General features: G+C 42.0%; 1 protein-coding gene across 6 annotated transcripts in view; it reads left to right on the top strand.

Annotated features, from left to right (window-relative positions):
• Positions 1–18,100, top strand: part of GOLGA4 (golgin A4) — a 456,386-nt gene that overhangs the window by 404,307 nt on the left and 33,979 nt on the right. For 5 of the 6 annotated variants that reach the window (XM_029589811.1, XM_029589810.1, XM_029589808.1 and 2 more), the window contains one exon: positions 9,718–9,830. In XM_029589811.1, coding sequence (XP_029445671.1) covers positions 9,718–9,830 — 113 coding nt within the window. The remainder of the gene's footprint in view (positions 1–9,717; positions 9,831–18,100) is intronic. The other variant, XM_029589809.1, reaches the window with a different exon arrangement.

Raw genomic sequence — 18,100 nt, 5'->3', positions numbered from 1 at the left:
TAAAGTTCTTCTGCACAGCTAAATAGTAGCTGTCAGGAAACAGCAACTCAATGAAATTGGAATTCTCAAAGGAAAACCCTTTTTCAGTTAGATTTTTGTCTCTAACATGCCATTTCCATTCTTGAACAGTGGACACTTGCGTTTGGGTAATAAGAGTCAAACTGAAAACAAAGTAATGCTCATGACTGAAAGAATGGTGTGGAAATAAACTAGCCTGCAGGCTGCTTCTGAGTCTAGATGGAGGCTGGATTATAATCTGTGATAACCATTTAGCTGATTAAACATTTGAGTTAGTTTAATGGATTTTGCAGTTGTAAATTTTTTGGATTTTGTCCCAGATTAATGCTTTAAAAGGGCTGAATATGCTGAATCGAGAAGTGAGTATTGGGAAGAGCATCGCAAGAGGCAGTATGGTGAAAAATGGAATTATTCCCCCCTTTATTGATAATTAGTTTGTACTTTAATTTCCTCAAGCAGGAAACACTTATGTGAATAAAGAAAAGCATTCCTGAATACAGGGAATCTTGGCTTTTTGGTGGGGTGGGGAGGGAGAAAGAGTGGTAGAGGTGTAGGCGTAGTGGAAAAGTCAGAAACTCTTTAGTAATGCATTGCCTGATATTGACTAAAGACCTGATTCTTTTTAGTGTATGTCATTAAAAGCGAAAAACCATGCAGCATCTCTCCATGTATAATTTTTCTGTTTTGGTCTGTCAGTCAGGTACCAAAACCATATTGGCATTGACTTTTTGGGATATTTACTGATTAATTTAATTTCTTTAGGGCCTACTTTCAGTATCCTGCCAAAATTGTCCCTTAACAATCTTAATTGAACACAAAATACTATAAAAATTATTTTCTCATGAGACATATAAACAGCAGTATTCCACGCATTTTGCATCGGTATAAACGTGTACATGCGTTAAAGAGCCTTTTGAACATTGCCCTGCCTTACTCTGTAATTGCATCTCAATTTCTCAACTAAATCTCAATTCACTAACAACGATAATCAGTCATTTCAGAACATTGTAAATAATTGCTCGTCCTTATGTTAATTTCCTATAGCCTTTCTTTCCTCTCCCAGTTGTGATTAACCCCTGTTTATTGTAACTTTACTGTTTTCTCGTCACTTGTTACAGTTTCAAGATCTGCTTACACACCCTGTTAATTGTAAACCAGCATGGTGTGATTGTATCATGAATGCCAGTATATAAAAACTCAAAATAAATAAATAAATAAATAAAAAATGGTTGCACATCTTATCACTTCCAGGACTCGTTACTGTAAAAATTAATCCTATGTCTTTTGCATCAAGTCTTGATGATACATTTACCTGATCTGAGGATAAATTGAAATTTTTTTTTTGTAATGTAAGTATTTTGCAAATATAACCATTATTGTGGTAACTGCTTGTGCAGCTGTTCTAATCTCCTGTTTTTAATGATACTCATTTCCTCCCCACTCTTTGTCATTTCATTATAAATTTTTGCCACGGTAGTGTTCCATTGTTTTATTTTACATTTTATTCATTTGATTTTATCTTTCTCATCATTTCAATAGGCTTCCAATATGCCAGTTTTATCAACATTATCATTTAGAGTCAAGCATTCTAGCTCATCTTATTTTATAGACTGTTAGTGCTGTTGTAAAAACACTAAAAATCTTGAAGTCCATATTCAAAAGCATTTAGCTGGCTAACTCAGAAGTTACAAACCAAGGAATATATCAACACCACCTTGACAGTGATCTATAAATTATCTTTTGATCAAAGATCAAATACAACTGTTCAATCACTGATATTTTAAATGTTTAATTTACTTTATATCAACTGTTTTTTTATTGGGCTTAATAAATATTTATGAATATATTCTTGAGCCTACATGAGTGATTAGAATGTCTTATGTGCCACTTGTAGTCATATATCAAAAGACTTTTTGTTCAAAAAATAATTTTTTTGAGTTGGTTGAAAGTTTCATATAATCGTGTAGGCGTCCCTGCACCATTAATGCATTATAATAATTAACTTCCAACCGCCTTCTTATATGTATTTTTTGAAAAATATTTTTTACTTTTTTATTCTTAAAGTCCCAATAGTGATATGTGACATCCGTTAAAACAACATTCTTGGTATAAAATGTTACATGTGTTGCTTTCTCGCTTGTATCTTCTTTAAACGATAGGTTCAAGAATATATTCATAAATATTTATTAAGCCTAATAAAATACAGTTGATATAAAGTAAATAAAACATTTTAAATATCACAGTGATTGAACAGTTGTATTTGTTCTTTGATCAAGAGATAACTCAGAAGCTAGCCAGCTAAATGAATATTTGGGCACATATCTGGCTAAATTCTAGCCAGCTAATGAATTAGGAGGCTAGAATTTAGCCAGATAAGGTAGAGGTGTTCCAGGGGCATAACTGAGAGGAGCTAAGATAGCACCTCGCTAAGTTAACCGGCTAATTCTGATATTCAGAGCTAGCCAGATGACTTAGCCAGCTAACCCCTAGATTCATCAAAATGCTATTAAACGTATGGATAACACCCGCAGTAAGAAAAAGGGGCGTGTTTATGGTAATTTTAGAATTACCGCACAGTGTACTAACAGAGAGAGAGGGATTATTTATAAGGCCTTCATAGTACTCAACTATTTATATCTCAATAGGAGGGCCAGCTAATAGCTCGAGCTGAGGTGTTGGTGGTGGTATAGGGTTTAGGGGCCAGTTTTACATGCAGTGTGAGATATATGAACAGCATAGTACACCTCAGTGGAAATATGACGTCAATTGGAGTGAGGAAAGTCTCACAGAGTTGAGATTTCAACTATGTTCTCTCACCCTATCTTAGTGGACTCTATAACAGGATACTATCAAGCTAGGGTGAGAGAACACAGTTAAAATTTCCACTGACCTCCCGGTAACTTTCACAACCCCTTTTATATTTTGTATATTTGATTCCACCCCCCACCGTTTCCTGGCTCCATTTGTATATTATGTACTCTTACACATTTAATTAACCTTGTTATAGTTCCTCTCGCCTTCTCTCCTTTCTATCTTAGTTTGGGGTCCCCCCTTCCGACCCCCTGTTCTTAGTTCTCCCCCTCCCCTCCCCCTGTTTTTTTGTATTTTCTACCTATTGTTATTATGTAAACCGATATGATGTGTATTTTAATGTCGGTATAGAAAAGCTGTTAAATAAATAAATAAATAAAATCTCAACTTTGTGAGACTTTCCTCACTCCAAATGACGTCATATCTTCACTGAGTTGTACTGTGCTGTTGTTCGTACGTCTCACTCTGCATGTAAAACTGGTCCCAAAACCACCACCAACACCTCACCTCGGGCTATTAGCTGGCCCTCCTATAATAATATAAATAGTTGAATACTGTGAAGCCCTCCCCAGAGGTGTTATATCTCTTTCTCTCTCTCTTCCTCCCGCAACCCAGAAATGGCTGAAAAGCAATTTGCAATCTTTAATGCAAATTGTATTATGGCTGTTTTGGGCATATTGCACAGCTTAACGTCAGAAAAAAGGTGTTAAAACCATATGATATTGCCCCTCATTTTAATTAATACCGCCCCTTCAAAAAATTTGCATTCGTGCCATGCGGTAACATGATTATCCCATGCGTTATGGCGTTAATGCACGTGATAACGCCATAACGCATTTTGATGAATGACCCTATAAGTCTGGTCAGGCCAAAGGCCTGTCCTATACTTAGCTGACTAACTTTAAGATAGCCAGCTATGTTCAATAGGGCAGCTGCGTTATTGAATATACTCCAAAGTTAGCCGAATAAGTTTATCTGTCTAACTTTAGTATCTAGTCTATATCTGAATATGGACCTCATTGTCTTTGCACAGTGACCTTTTTTTGTGCTTCTTCCTAAACTGGAATGTGCATGATTATATTTTAGCAGTGTCTTTATTTTCTCCATACTTTTAAAAATGTTCTTTCTTCTATATTTGAATCTAATGTTATTGTGGCATTCTCCTTAATATATGTGTCAGAGTGAATCGTGTGCTGTTCTATATCTGTGAAGGAGCAATCACCAAGGCAACTGCTCTATATGTTAGAAATGTAAAGAAAAGCAAAAGAAAACTGAAACCTATCTGGTTCTCAATGGAGGTGGCTGACAAAATTAAAGCTAAAAGAACAGCATTCAAGAAATATAAAGGATCCCAAAGGGAGGAGCACAAAGAAGAATATTTGTATCAACTGAGGGAGACAAAGAAATTAATCAAGTTGGCAAAGAGTCAAGCGGAAGAGAGGATTGCCAAGGAGATAAAAATGGTGACAAAACATTTTTCAGATACATCAGCGAAAAGAGAAAGGTCCAAAGTGGTATAGTGAAATTGAAAGGTGGTAATGATCAATGTGTAGAGAGAGACGAAGAAATGGCAGAAATATTAAACGAATACTTCAGCTCTGTGTTCACTAAAGAAGACCCTGGAGAAGGACCATCTCTAAACAACAAGAAACTGGAGGGAAGGGGAATAGATGAAAATCCTTTTACAGTAGAAAATGTGTGGGAAGAACTAAAGAACCTGAAAGTGGACAAAGCCATGGGGCCTGATGGGATTCATCCAAGGATATTGAGGGAGCTCAGAGATGTTCTGGCGGGTCCGCTGTGTGACCTGTTCAATAGATCCCTAGAAACGGGAGTGGTGCCGAATGATTGGAGAAGAGCAGTGGTGGTCCCGCTTCACAAGAGTGGGAACAGGGAAGAGGCAGGCAACTACAGACCGGTTAGCCTCACTTCGGTGGTGGGAAAAGTAATGGAGTCACTGCTGAAAGAGAGAATAGTCAACTATCTACAGTCTGGAGAATTGATGGACCAGAGGCAGCATGGATTCACCAGGGGAAGATCCTGTCAGACAAATTTGATTGACTTTTTTGACTGGGTAACCAAGGAATTGGATCAAGGAAGAGCACTAGATGTCATCTACTTGGATTTCAGCAAAGCTTTTGATACGGTTCCGCACAGGAGACTGGTGAATAAAACGAGAAGCTTGGGAGTGAGTGCCGATGTGGTGACCTGGATTGCAAATTGGTTGACGGACAGAAAACAATGTGTGATGGTAAATGGAGCCTTCTCTGAAGAGAGAGCGGTTTTAAGTGGTGTGCCGCAAGGATCGGTGTTGGGACCGGTCCTGTTCAATATCTTTGTGAGCGACATTGCGGACGGGATAGAAGGTAAGGTTTGTCTTTTTGCGGATGACACTAAGATCTGCAACAGAGTGGACACGCCGGAAGGAGTGGAGAGAATGAGACGGGATCTAAGGAAACTGGAAGAGTGGTCTAAGATATGGCAGCTGAGATTCAATGCCAAGAAGTGCAAAGTCATGCATATGGGGAGTGGAAATCCGAATGAACTGTACTCGATGGGGGGGGAAAGGCTGATGTGCACGGAGCAGGAGAGGGACCTTGGGGTGATAGTGTCTAATGATGTGAAGACAGCGAAACAATGCGACAAGGCGATAGCAAAAGCTAGAAGAATGCTGGGCTGCATAGAGAGAGGAATATCAAGTAAGAAAAGGGAAGTGATTATTCCCTTGTACAGGTCCTTGGTGAGGCCTCACCTGGAGTACTGTGTTCAGTTCTGGAGACCGTATCTACAAAAAGACAAAGACAAGATGGAAGCGGTACAGAGAAGGGCGACCAGGAAGGTGGAGGATCTTCATAGGATGACGTACGAGGAGAGATTGAAGAATCTAAATATGTACACCCTGGAGGAGAGGAGGAGCAGAGGTGATATGATACAGACTTTCAGATACTTGAAAGGTTTTAATGATCCAAAAACAACGACAAACCTCTTCCGTAGGAAAATAATCAGCAGAACCAGGGGTCACGATTTGAGGCTCCAGGGAGGAAGATTCAGAACCAATGTCAGGAAGTATTTCTTCACGGAGAGGGTGGTGGATGCCTGGAATGCCCTTCCGGAGGAAGTGGTGAAGACCAGAACTGTGAAAGACTTCAAAGGGGCGTGGGATAAACACTGCGGATCCATAAAGTCAAGAGGCCGCCAATGAAGAGTGGGTGACTCGCCAGAATGATGGCTATTGACACAATACCCTTATTAAATAAACATACACATGCTTACTGTGACTCCTACATCGCTCTAAGCTTCAACAGCAAGAGGTAATGGAAAAAAGGATTTGCACTCATAAAGAGGGGAGTAGCTGGCTTGTTACGGCGGTTACTACCCCAAACCAAATATGCCTGATACTTCACTTTCAATGCATATACAGCATAGCTCTCTGCTTCAATGACAGGGGAGAAGAATAACTGATACTTCACACATCCAGCAGAGCTCTCTGCTACAACGGCAAAGGAGAAGAAAAAGGGTTCGCACTCAAAACGCGGGGAGTAGCTGGCTTGTTACGGCGGTTACTACCCCAAACCAAATGTGCCTGATACTTCACTTTCCATGCATATCCAGCATGGTTCTCTGCTGCATCGGCATGGGAGAAAGACTGATACATCACGCATTTCCAGCATAGCTCTCTGCTTCAACGGCAGGGGGAAAAAAAAAAAAAACAAAAACAAAAAACTGATGCTTCACGCATATCCTGCATAGCTTCAACGACAGGGGTGAAGAAAAAAAAAAAGGATTCGCAATCACAAAGCGAGGAGTAGCTGGCTTGTTACGGCGGTTACTACCCCAACCAAATGTGCCTGATACTTCACTTTCAAGGCATATCCAGCATGGCTCTCTGCTTCTACAGCAGGGGAGAAGAAAAAAAAAACCAACAAGAGCTGTACAACATAGTCTAGGTAAAACAAATAAGCATGGGTGTAGCTTGCTTATCGCAGCGGTTACTGCCCCTACTACCCCTAACTAATCAAGCTAGATATTTCACTTGCATGCAGCTCCATCACTGCTCTCTACATTAATGGTGGGGGTGGAAGGGGAATAGAACAAGGAGCTAAGAGTAACAGATAAGAATGCGAGAAAAAATGTGTGAGGCTTGCTGGGCAGACTGGATGGGCCATTCGGTCTTCTTCTGCCGTCATTTCTATGTTTCTATGTTTCTATGTAAGTTTCCATGGGTCTTTACTGGGGCTCCTGGTCTCCTGCAATTATGCTGCCATAGGTATGGCTGAAAAGTCCAACCCATCCCATGGAATTGCTTCTTCTCTGCAGATTTGTCTAGGGAGATCAAGGACCTGGACAAAAAGGAGGAGTGGCCACTGTTTATCTTCCCTCACTCTCTACCTCACCACCTGTATTTGTATTTATTATACCTGCACCAATCCCGGTTCCTTAACTCAGAGTATAACATCAATAACTTGGTGCTTCAGCTGTTTCCTCTTCCTGTGCAGCCTGGGGCTGAAGTATTGCACTTTGAACCACGCCGCACTATGGGCTCGGGCTGCACAAGAAGGAGAAATTGCTGCATCTATATGCTGTTTTAAGGAAATTGGGATCTGCACAAATGGGTGAGGAGGGGAAGAGAGATTCAGAGGGATTTAGTCAAGGTATCGGAGGGGGTGGGGGTGAAAGTTTAGGGTTGTGGGTGGGTGGGAGGGAGGGAACGGTGGGGTTGTGTGTGCAATAAGGGGATTAGAGGTGATGTGAGGTGAATGTAAGAGTGAATACGTGTTGTGGGAGGGAGGGAATGATTTAGGGGTATGTGTCAAATAAGGGAGTGGATGTTGTATGGAATAAGTGAGGGAATCAGAGGGGGTGTTGTATGTGTGAGTGAGATGATTAGAGATGGTGTAGAGTGTATGTGTAATAGTGGGTGATGGAATGTGGATTATGTGAGAGGGAATGAAATAAAAGGGATCTTCCAAAGGAATTCTGTGAGAATGTATCTGTCCTCCCTCCTTCTTTTGATAATCCCTTCTCTTTCTCCTTCCCCCTTTCCTTTTCTCCCCTCATCCCACTACTCCTGATTCACCCTCCCCCTCATCTTCTCTTCCCCTGAAATCCTGTCTCCATCTCTCTCTGAGATCCCCTCCCCTAGAGTGAAAGGTGTAGGAGGTCAAGAGTGGGTATGAGGGAATTGGAGGGGATGCAGGAGAGGGAGTGAGTGAGTGAGGGGTTCAGAAGTATTGTAGGGGGAGAGAGAGGGTATTAAGTAGCTTGCGCTGTGAGGAAATCAGAAGGGTGTATGTGAAGAGACAGAACCTGAGAGATGGTGTGGGTGTGAGTAAGGGAATTGAAGGGAGTGTGAAAGGTGAGTGAGAGACAAGACTGATGTTGGGGGTAGGGGATGAGTGGCTCATGCTTTCCATCCTCCCTTCCTCCCAACCCCCTTCCTCCTTCTCCCTCAATCCTCCTCTATCCCTTCTCTCTACCCTGTTCTGCCTGAGATCCCTTCTTCATTTCATTCCTCTAAAATCCTTTCTTCCCATCCCCAGATTCCACCCCAGCACCAATCACTAAGATCCCATTTTCTGTAATAAATTAGTAATAAATTCTGTAATAAATTGGACACACATTTCAGAAAATGGCTTTCTTATAGCACAAGAAATAATATTAACATTTAATATGCGGCAATATGCCAATCTGTCACATAATCACTGAAAAATTTAGAAAAATCTGCCACAGAATTTGCTAAAGGTAGGGGGGGATTTAGGTAGGGCTGGGAATGGGTTAGGTAGTGGAAGGGAGGGGAAGTTGGGGGGGGGGTCCGAAGGAAAGTGCCCTCCGAGGCCGCTCCGATTTCTGAGCGGCCTCGGAGGGAACGGGGAAAGCCATCGGGGCTCCCCTAGGGCTCGGCGCGCGCAAGTTACACTAGAGTGCACCCCCTTGCATGCGCCGACCCTGGATTTTATAACATGCGTGCAGCTGCACGCACATGTTATAAAATCGGGCATACATTTGTGCGCGCCGGGTTGCGCATACAAATGTACGCCCGCGCGTACGTCTTAAAATCCGGCCCAAAATGTCAAAATAAAGTCTACAGACTTTACCCCTTATCTCACAATTATACAGTTGTCCTCATAAAACCTAAGACAGAGAAACTCCTGAAATAATAATGAAAACATGAATTTATCATCATACAATAAATTAGCTATAAAACCTACTGATTATAATTAATATACAGTATATAGGACTGCTCCTATAAATCAGATAATCTAACTCAATTATGTAAAGGCCTGCTGGAATACATTAATAGGAATAAAAGGCCTCAGAAAACTGATGAATTCGTAAAAAAGCAAACTGCTTCTTCTGCTCACTCTTTGGTCAAAAAAAGCTCCATTTTAAAGTGACATACATACAAAACATCTACCCACTGCTTTTTAATGTGATGTAATAGTCCATGAAAAATATTTATCTGTGTTGTGGCTCAAAAAGACACAAGACAACCAGCATTTTGCCCAAATGCTGCTTCAGGGCACATATAAACCAGGCAGAAGCACCTAAATATTTCAACGATGGCATATGCCTACCATGCAAATCACAATGAGGGCCACATTGGTGTTTCATTTGAGCAATTACAGTTATCTTTTCGCTACAACACAGATAATATTTTTCATGGACTGTTACATCCCTCAAAATCCTGATTTACATGGACTCTAGGTCTGCCACTAGATGTTGCTGTTGCTTGATGACTAGAACACATCATCTCTCCTTTAGGACATTTGAAGGTGACTTTTTGGACTTTTGTTTCACTCTTGGGTTGCTTTGTGCTGTTCATTTTCTGGTAAATAGCTTTTGAAAATGAGCACATGCATCTTGATAATTTGGTCACTTTTTCTTTAGCAGACAGAAAGCATCGGCACACAGATGTATCTGTGTCTGTCTTTGGTGAACCTACTGAGTTTGAATATTTGCGAAAAGTGCTGTTTGAATACATGATGGGCCGAGAGACAAAGGTAGGAAATCCAAGATGCACATGATGGTTTGCTATGTGCTGTTGCTTGCATTTAAAAAATGAAAAAAAAAAGGATTGAGATTTTGTGAGCATAAGTTCTATACATTCCATTTACAGTGATGAAATGTATAAATAGACATCCGTTTTGTCTTTGCAGTGTATTGCTGTAGATCATAAGTTGTATAGGTACATGGGTTAAATAAATAACAACCTGAAGGGCTTTACGAAGATTAGGATTTAAGTATTTTTCTTGCTGATAGCTAAATAGGTTCTCTTGAACTGCAATGTAATTTTTGTTTTCATTTTGTTTGTTTTCTAATTGTAATTTTCTTGGGATTGTTTTATTTTTCCATTATTTTGTGTAATTAATTTTCTTTCTTGATTTGTCTATTTTTGTGACCACAAGTTGATGTTCTAATCATATATGTAGAAGAGTCTGTTGCAGTTTCCTGCATCAGACATTGCTGCAGGCATTATGGTGATGAAAATGTGACTGTGGCTCCTAGCTGTTTTCAGCTCTAAATGAAAGGTTTTTAGTTGTAATTATAAACCTTTGAAGAAACATTTTCTTGTTATGTGTGGTGTGCTGTGCTGCTTCTGTATGTGGACCCCGCCATTGTATTTAGGCTTTAGTTATAAGGGGGCACAGAAGATGCCTGTTCTGGAGAAATGGAGTTGGAGAGGGAAAAAGAAATGCTTTGAAGTGTCATCAAAGGCTGAAGATCGCAAGGATCTTTACTTACATATAGTAACAGGGAGGCTAACTTTCAAACTGCATGTGGAGGCATATATATGCTTATAGGACTTTGCGCACATTTAAAATAGTATTATATAACTGTGAATATTATAAAATATGCGTATCTTTACCCCACAACATTCACGCATATGTATGCTTATGTGCAATACATTCAGTGTCTTGAAAGTGAGTACTTCAGTGCATTGAATGCACATATTTTCCCTACCTATTTTAAAAATCTACGTGCATATATTTTACACGCAAAAATAAAGTAGGACTTACTCGTGTTAAGTCAGCGTATTTTAAAACATGCACATGTAATTGAAATTACCAGCTATACTAATTTTTCCACCAGTTCTCACAGTCCTTCTCCTGGTTTTTCAGCCTGAACTACCCACAATACACCCAGACCTTCCACCTGCCGATAGTACACAGTAAATCTTTTTAATACTGTATCTCTTGCGCAATATATTTAGCAGGTATTAATTTACACAAGTAAATTAGCAAATCTTTGCATGTGTCTTTTAAAATAGTAACTTATACATGTAAATGTTGGCCTTGCCCCAGAGTGCCCCTAAACTGAATATATATCGTAACTTAGCCGAATAAGTTCTAATTGGCTAAGTTATTTACCCGGCCAGCTTTGAATATCTACCCATTGATGTTTGTAAAATAGCGTGTACGTGATTAAATGATACTTATACATAAATATGCTAAATTTTACATGTTAAATCTTCAAATATTCACCCCATAGCATATGAAAGAAGATAAAGACTCAAAGGTTCAACCAGTTTGCACATCAAGTTGTATAGCATAGTAACTACTGCTCCATTCAGGTTACCTTCCCTCCCCCATGGCTTCTGTCAAAGGTAGAATCTGCTGCTCTGTGTAGGTTTCCCCCCCGCTCCCACGCACTGGACTTTCTATTAAGAGTAGTAACTGCCATTCTCCTAGGACAAGCAGGATGGTAGTCCTCACAGATGGGTGACATCATCAGATGGAGTCTGGCACGGAAAAATTTTGCTGCTATCTGCGCGGCCATACGGGGTCCCTCTTCAGTCTCATTTTTTTCCGCAAAGCAGTTGCTTCAAGGTTATGGAGCTCTCTTCTTATTTCTTTTAAAAAATTCTTCACATCGAGGATTTTTCCCTCTGGTATCCTCTGCACGGGGTCCCTCTCAGCTGTCAGTCCCTCCGGCGTCTCGTTTTTGCAGTCGATTCCTGAGCATGTCGCATCCCGGTGGCCGCCAGCCATCGACTGCTCACCAGCTTGTCAGCTGGGTTTCACAAGTGCCCCCAGTGCCTGCAGACCATGTCTCTCACGGATCCGCAAGAGATCTGTATCCTCTGTCTGGGGGCTTCCCACAACACTGCGGGTGCCCCGACTGTGCCCAGATGACCCCTAAAGGCCATCATTCCCATCTGGACAAGATAGAGAAGCTTTTTGGTGCCAAGAATTTGGCTCCATCGACTCCAGCCATCGGGGGCTTCGACATCAAGAGGCCACGGAGACCCCTTAGACGCACCGTTGCCTTCTACGTCTCGTCCGGTTCCTCCTCATGATAAGAGGGGCTCGGGATTGGCCCTCTCCATCGTTGGACCGTTTCAAGGCATCCGGATCGTCAGCATCCTCAGCACTGGAGAAAGACCGGGCCGAGCACAGAGGGAAACACAGATATTGGCACCGGCAGTCATCGTCACACGGCACCAGTGCCAACTCCGGAGGAACACTGGCCCATGCCGAGCCTCCTCTGAAGAGGCCCCATCCTCTTCCAAACCCGGGAGTCCCAGGCGTTCCTCACAAAGTGCAGTGCGGGCACCGAACCTCCTTGGCCTCTGTGGAGGCTCTGGTGATGCTTCGTTCTCTTCTTCCTCCATCATCCGCTTTCTCATCACCAGACTTTCAGGAGGAGTTGGACCGCAGGCTGCAGCAGGCGGTGCTACAAGCCTCCAGAGCTTTGAACCGTCCCAACGCTGGCCCCCATACCAGAGCCAGCGCCTACATTATTAATGCCCCTGCTGGAGCATTTTGATGTCCTGTTGGGCGTCCTGATGCAACTGGTGCCCAGGGCTCCTTTGGTTCCCATCAACCACCGAGGTCCCCCTCCAGAGCGATACAGATTCCTGGATCCTCTGAGGAGGAAGATTCACAACCCTGCTCGAAGCCCTCGAAGGTACTTTCACTCCCTGAGCCTGTTCCCAGGACATTGGGAGTCCCAGGACCGTCGGTTCCCTCGGTGCCCCCAGTACCATCGATGCCCTTGTGGCTCCCAGCACCAAGGTTGACGAGACAACCCTCGATACTGATGGGCTGTTGCACCCGTCGGATGCAGATGGCTGCGCCCTCTATTGCTCACCTTTTTTCTACCTGACTCAGTTGATTTTGGGAAGATGGCTGCCTCCACTTCTCCTCACCACACCCTTCGGCGTCCTCGGTTTGACATGGGCAATTGCGTTCGCCATCTTTCTCCAGGAGTCACCTAGGGTACACTCGCGCGCAGCCCCGTCCTTTATGTGCATCATGGCGGGAACCTCGGAGGCGGCACCACCGCATGATGTCGCTAGCTCTGGTATTTAATCTGCGCCCACAGATCCTTTTACCAGTTAGCAAGGAATCCTCCATGCTGATCTCTCCACGTTACCAGATGCTCCCGTGCTGAGTACTCTCACTCCAGGACGACTTAGGTACCCGCTCCACGGGGGCCTTGCTTCACTCCTCCTTACCCTCCAGGGTTACCTCCTACCAACTGGGAAGCCTAAGGTACCCGTTCCTCGGGGGCTTTGCCATGCTTCTGTCTACCCTTTGGGGTTTCCAACCTATTACCAGGATGCCTACAGTACCTGCTCCTTGGGGGCCTTGTTCGTCCGGGACCTCTGCTCCTCGGGGATTCCCTTCTACAGCTACCAGCATCAGAGTGAGTACTGTCACTCCGGTTCTGTCTTTGCATTGTCTCATCTCTCTCTCCATAGATCCTCGGCCTACTCCGCACTGAGGACCAGTACCGGATCTATTGTCTTCTCCATCTCAGCTTGGGTTCTCAGCCTACCCTGCTTCGTGGACCACTACCGAACCCATATCCCTCTGGTGAAACTGTGGAACTGCCTTTTCCACCCTGCAACCTACGGAGGGACCATTGCCATCTGGTTCCTCCTCTCCTGGCTGGAGTCATCACCCGTTCCTCGGGTTACCATCTACGTTGCAGTACCATAAAGCTAATATTCTGTGTCCATCTCTGCCTTGAGCTAGCCTATCGCTGCAAGTCCCCACAGGGCACCTCCCACAGGGGATGTGGGAGGTGCCATCTCTTACTGCGACCAAGGGCCCACGCTTCAATGTCCAAAGTACAACATGGGCACGGGCGCTGGCCTCCCTCACCGTCCTCCTGTGGACGTTGGTAAGGAGGATGTGCCAAACAATCCCTGGGGCGATGATTCATCGGAGTCCTCTTCCGAGGACTCTGGAGACTTTGATAAAAGTTTTCCATGCATCTTCTCCTGTTATGCTCAGGTGGGGCTGCATCTTGGGGATCATGTTAAGGCTCATTCTGTCACAGCCATGGCAATGTCAGTGGCCCATTTGCAAGCAATTCCCATAGAGGATATCTGCAACGCTGCAACATGGAATTTTCTCCACACATTCGCATCCCATTAGTGTCTAGACAAGGATGGCCAACATGACAGTAGTTTTGGCCAGTCTGTCCTTAGAAATCTCTTCAAGGTACAGAACCCAACTCTTCCTGCCTAGGGGCCATTGTTTGGGTTCAAGCTGCCTCCCCCTCTGTTACCAACAGCACTGTGGTTGTTGTCCCCGTTGGCACCTGGTTGGCACCTGGTTGGTGCTTGTTGGTCCCGTTTTGTGTTGGGGAGTAGCCTGTAGCTAGGGATTCACCTAAATGTGAAGACTACCATCCTGCTTGTCCTAGGAGAAAACAGAGTTGCTTACCTCTAAAAGGAGTTCTCCTAGGACAGTAGGATGTTAATCCTCACGAAACCCGCCCACCACCTCATGGAGTTGGGTTTCTCTTTACATTTCCTATCATATAATTCTATGTTACCAGACTGAAGAGAGACCCCGCATGGATGCGTGATTATGCTCAGTGTGCCTAGTCAAAATTCCAGAAACATTGACACAAGTTTTCCTTGATGGGCTTCATACGATGATGTAACTCATGTGTGAGGACTAACATCCTACTGTCCTAGGAGAACTCCTGTTAAGGTAAGCAGCTCTGCTTTATTATAAGTACAGCTGTATTCAAGTTTCACCATTTCTGTTCAGATTCACCACATTGCTATGTTTAAACCTGGCAATTTAAGTCTTTATTTTGTATTTAAATCACTGTACTATGTTGCTTAATTTGAACTGTAGCTTGTTTCTGTGGTTTTGGGGAGGTGGGGGGGGGGGGGGTTGGGTTTTTTTTATTTCAGGTTACACAATTCAAATTCCATATTCTCAGTGCAAAGCTTTAGATTACTAGTATCATCTACAGTTAGAATAGAATTGCCATGCTGCTTCACATGAAATGTATTAGCATGGAGACATTAAAGAGTAGAGCAGTTTAGAGATCTGACCTTTAGCTAGATTGTGGTATCTTCATCAAGAAAAAACAGAAACATTTCCTTAAAGCTGAATCTGCTGGTTACCAAATTGCTTGTATAGAAGTTCAAAAAAGCTTCTGTTCTAGGTAAATTAAAAAATGTAAAATACAAAAATACTATTTTATTACAGACTTGTTGAATTTCTAAGAGTATGCATAATCTTGCTCATGTTGTTACCATAATGGAATGCAGGCATACAGAGAAATTTCAGAACAAAGAAGACTTTTGGTGTGTTTTATATGTAGTCTCTGATCTATTGGCTAGTAGGGCTTAAGGATACATTTGAGAGTGCTAGGGTCACATTCTGACCCATGCTGTTGGGCTCTTTCTTGAATGGGGAGAATATTTTTCAGGAAGAGTGACATACCTCTAATTCATATATTCAGTTTGTAGTGTATCAACCAGATGTGGCTCTCCAGTATTCTCAGGATAGCTTTTTACAATGACAGAATTTTTAAAACATTGACACTTGTGTTGTCAGTCATAATATTTGTGAGTTTTTATGTTATAATATATTGTTGTAATTTTATGTTTTTATTTTTTGTACATCTATTTGGGTGATAATTTTTTATCTGTAAAGCTATAAATAAATGACAATAAATACATAAATAGATATTCAGGGGCACTAGAAAGCTGGCCAACATGGTGGTCACCTAATTTCTGGGCTCCTGCTTAGATAATTTGAATTTGGAACCTAAAAAATGAGCCAAAAATAGTTAGTGAATCATCCCCCCTCATGCCTATCTATCTCCATGGGAGAGGGATTTGTTATTTGCATGTCCTGCCAGTCTGAGTTTTACAAGGCCTAGTATATTGGTAGGCTGGAGAAGCTTGGCTTATCCAGACTCACATTGGAGTTGTGCTATGTGACTCAAAGATTCATTCCCCCTCCCACTGGAACAGTGGATGACAGCAGTGACTGTGCTGTGCATGATTGGAACCTGTCCAGCTTAGTTTTGTGTGTCAGCGGGGACTTGCAATAAGAAAGCAGCAATGGCAATCAAGGTGCAGGGGCCTGGGAAATGCACGTGAATATTGTGGCCTACCACAAGGGTAATTTCAAGAATATACTACTGTGGTACATCTTCCTCTGTGCAACATTATGGGACTGTGGTAGTATTACCTCTTTTAAATATGTGATGAATAGAAGAAGCTCTGTAGGCTGTCTTAAAGATGATTGAACTTTCATTTACACTGATGTGGTCTGCAGGCCTGTAGTCACAGAAGAACTGGGTAGAGATATGATTGAAGACATACAAAAGATTTCAAAGAAGAGAGAGGTGTTGCTCATGGATTGGAGTATTCCTGCTGCAGAATCTGTAAAAAGTTGAGAGATTGTGGATGCCCTTCAAAGGGCTCTGCTCAGACAAATGATGATGGAATCCATGAGAGGAGGATCAATACCGGACCCTGATACTCAAAAATTGAACAAGTAACTTTGTCTGGGTAGCTGCATAACCTGAGTACCAGTGATCATCAGATGCTTTGGTTTGATTAGCAGAAAGGATGGCAAGAAGAACACAAAGATCAAAGTCTTGGATTTCAAAAATATGCATTGAGTTAAAATGGAGGTGTACCTTGAGGAAAAGCTAGAAGATTGGGAGAAGATGGGTGAAGTAGAACAACAGTGGGACAAATTAAAAGGAGCTATAATAAAGACAACACATTTTTATGAAGTAAAGAGAAAATGAAACTGTTACGGTTCACCAAAGAGAAGAATGAAAACATAAAGATAAAAAGAGCAACATTCAGAAAGCACAAAGAAACTCCAAAAAGGGAACACAGGGAAGAATATCTAATGCTCTTTCACAAAGCATACACTGAATATCAGCAATCACAATAACACGATGTTCAACAGTCAACAAGAAATTAGCATAGCAGTAAGGAACAGCAGAGTTATTTTATCTACTTATTTTATTCAGCTCTTAGATTATTTATCAAACATTTTAGCACTAATTAATGCACGTGATTATAATTTCATCTGATATCTTTTACTTTAACTTTTAACACTTTTATTAGTTTTATGAAGAAATATTGTTATACTGTATTATTTTATTTACTGTGTTTTTTCAATTATTTTATTCACTCTTATTTGAATATTATGTAAACCGTTGTGATGGATTGTATCTTAATGATGGTATAGAAAATCTGGAAAATAAATAAATATTGAAACTGAGATGAGGAAAGAAATCAGAATGGTAAAAGCTCAAGTGGAAGCAAGGGTCATTAAAAATGCAAAGTGAAGTGACAAAATATTTTTCATATATATTAGAAAAAGGAAGAAGGCCAGTGATGGTATTGCAATTGAAAGAAAATGAGCAATGTGTGGAGAAAAACAAGGAAATAGCAGAAATATAAAAACAAATACTTCAGTTCAGTAAAGATGATTGAGGAGAAAGCCTGCTGTTGGTTGGCAAGTGTACAGATGAATGTAGGGAAGATACCATCCTATTTACAGAGGAGAGTGTTTGGATAGAACTAGCAAACCTGAAAGTAGACAAAGCCATGGGGTCAGATGAGATACATCCATTGATACTAAGGGAGCTATAAGAGATGCTGGCAGGTCCGCCGAAGAACCTGTTCAATAGATCTTTGGAGAAGGATGGTTGGGTTCCAGCTTCACAAAAGTAGCAGAAAGGAGGCTGGAAACTGTAAAATGCTTAGCCTTACCTCGGTCATAAGAATATTAATGGAGTCTCTTGTAAAAGTAAAGATAGTTTACTATCTACAGTACATTGGGTTGCAAGATCTGAGGCATCATGGCTTTATGAGAAGAACCAAACCAAACTGATTTATTTTTTTTGATTGGGTGACTAGAGATGCCAGAAGGATTCAGTCAGCGAATGCAGTCTCTGAGCTGTTGATTCCTTTCCTTGATGCTCCATTTCTAGGGGAGGAAATGACTGACTATGAGTTTCTTGCCTGTTGAAACTCTCCTCG

This window comes from Rhinatrema bivittatum, chromosome 2 (genome assembly GCF_901001135.1).
Source record: "Rhinatrema bivittatum chromosome 2, aRhiBiv1.1, whole genome shotgun sequence".
Classification (NCBI taxonomy): Eukaryota; Metazoa; Chordata; class Amphibia; order Gymnophiona; family Rhinatrematidae; genus Rhinatrema; species Rhinatrema bivittatum.
This window is presented reverse-complemented; position numbering and strand designations above follow the sequence as displayed.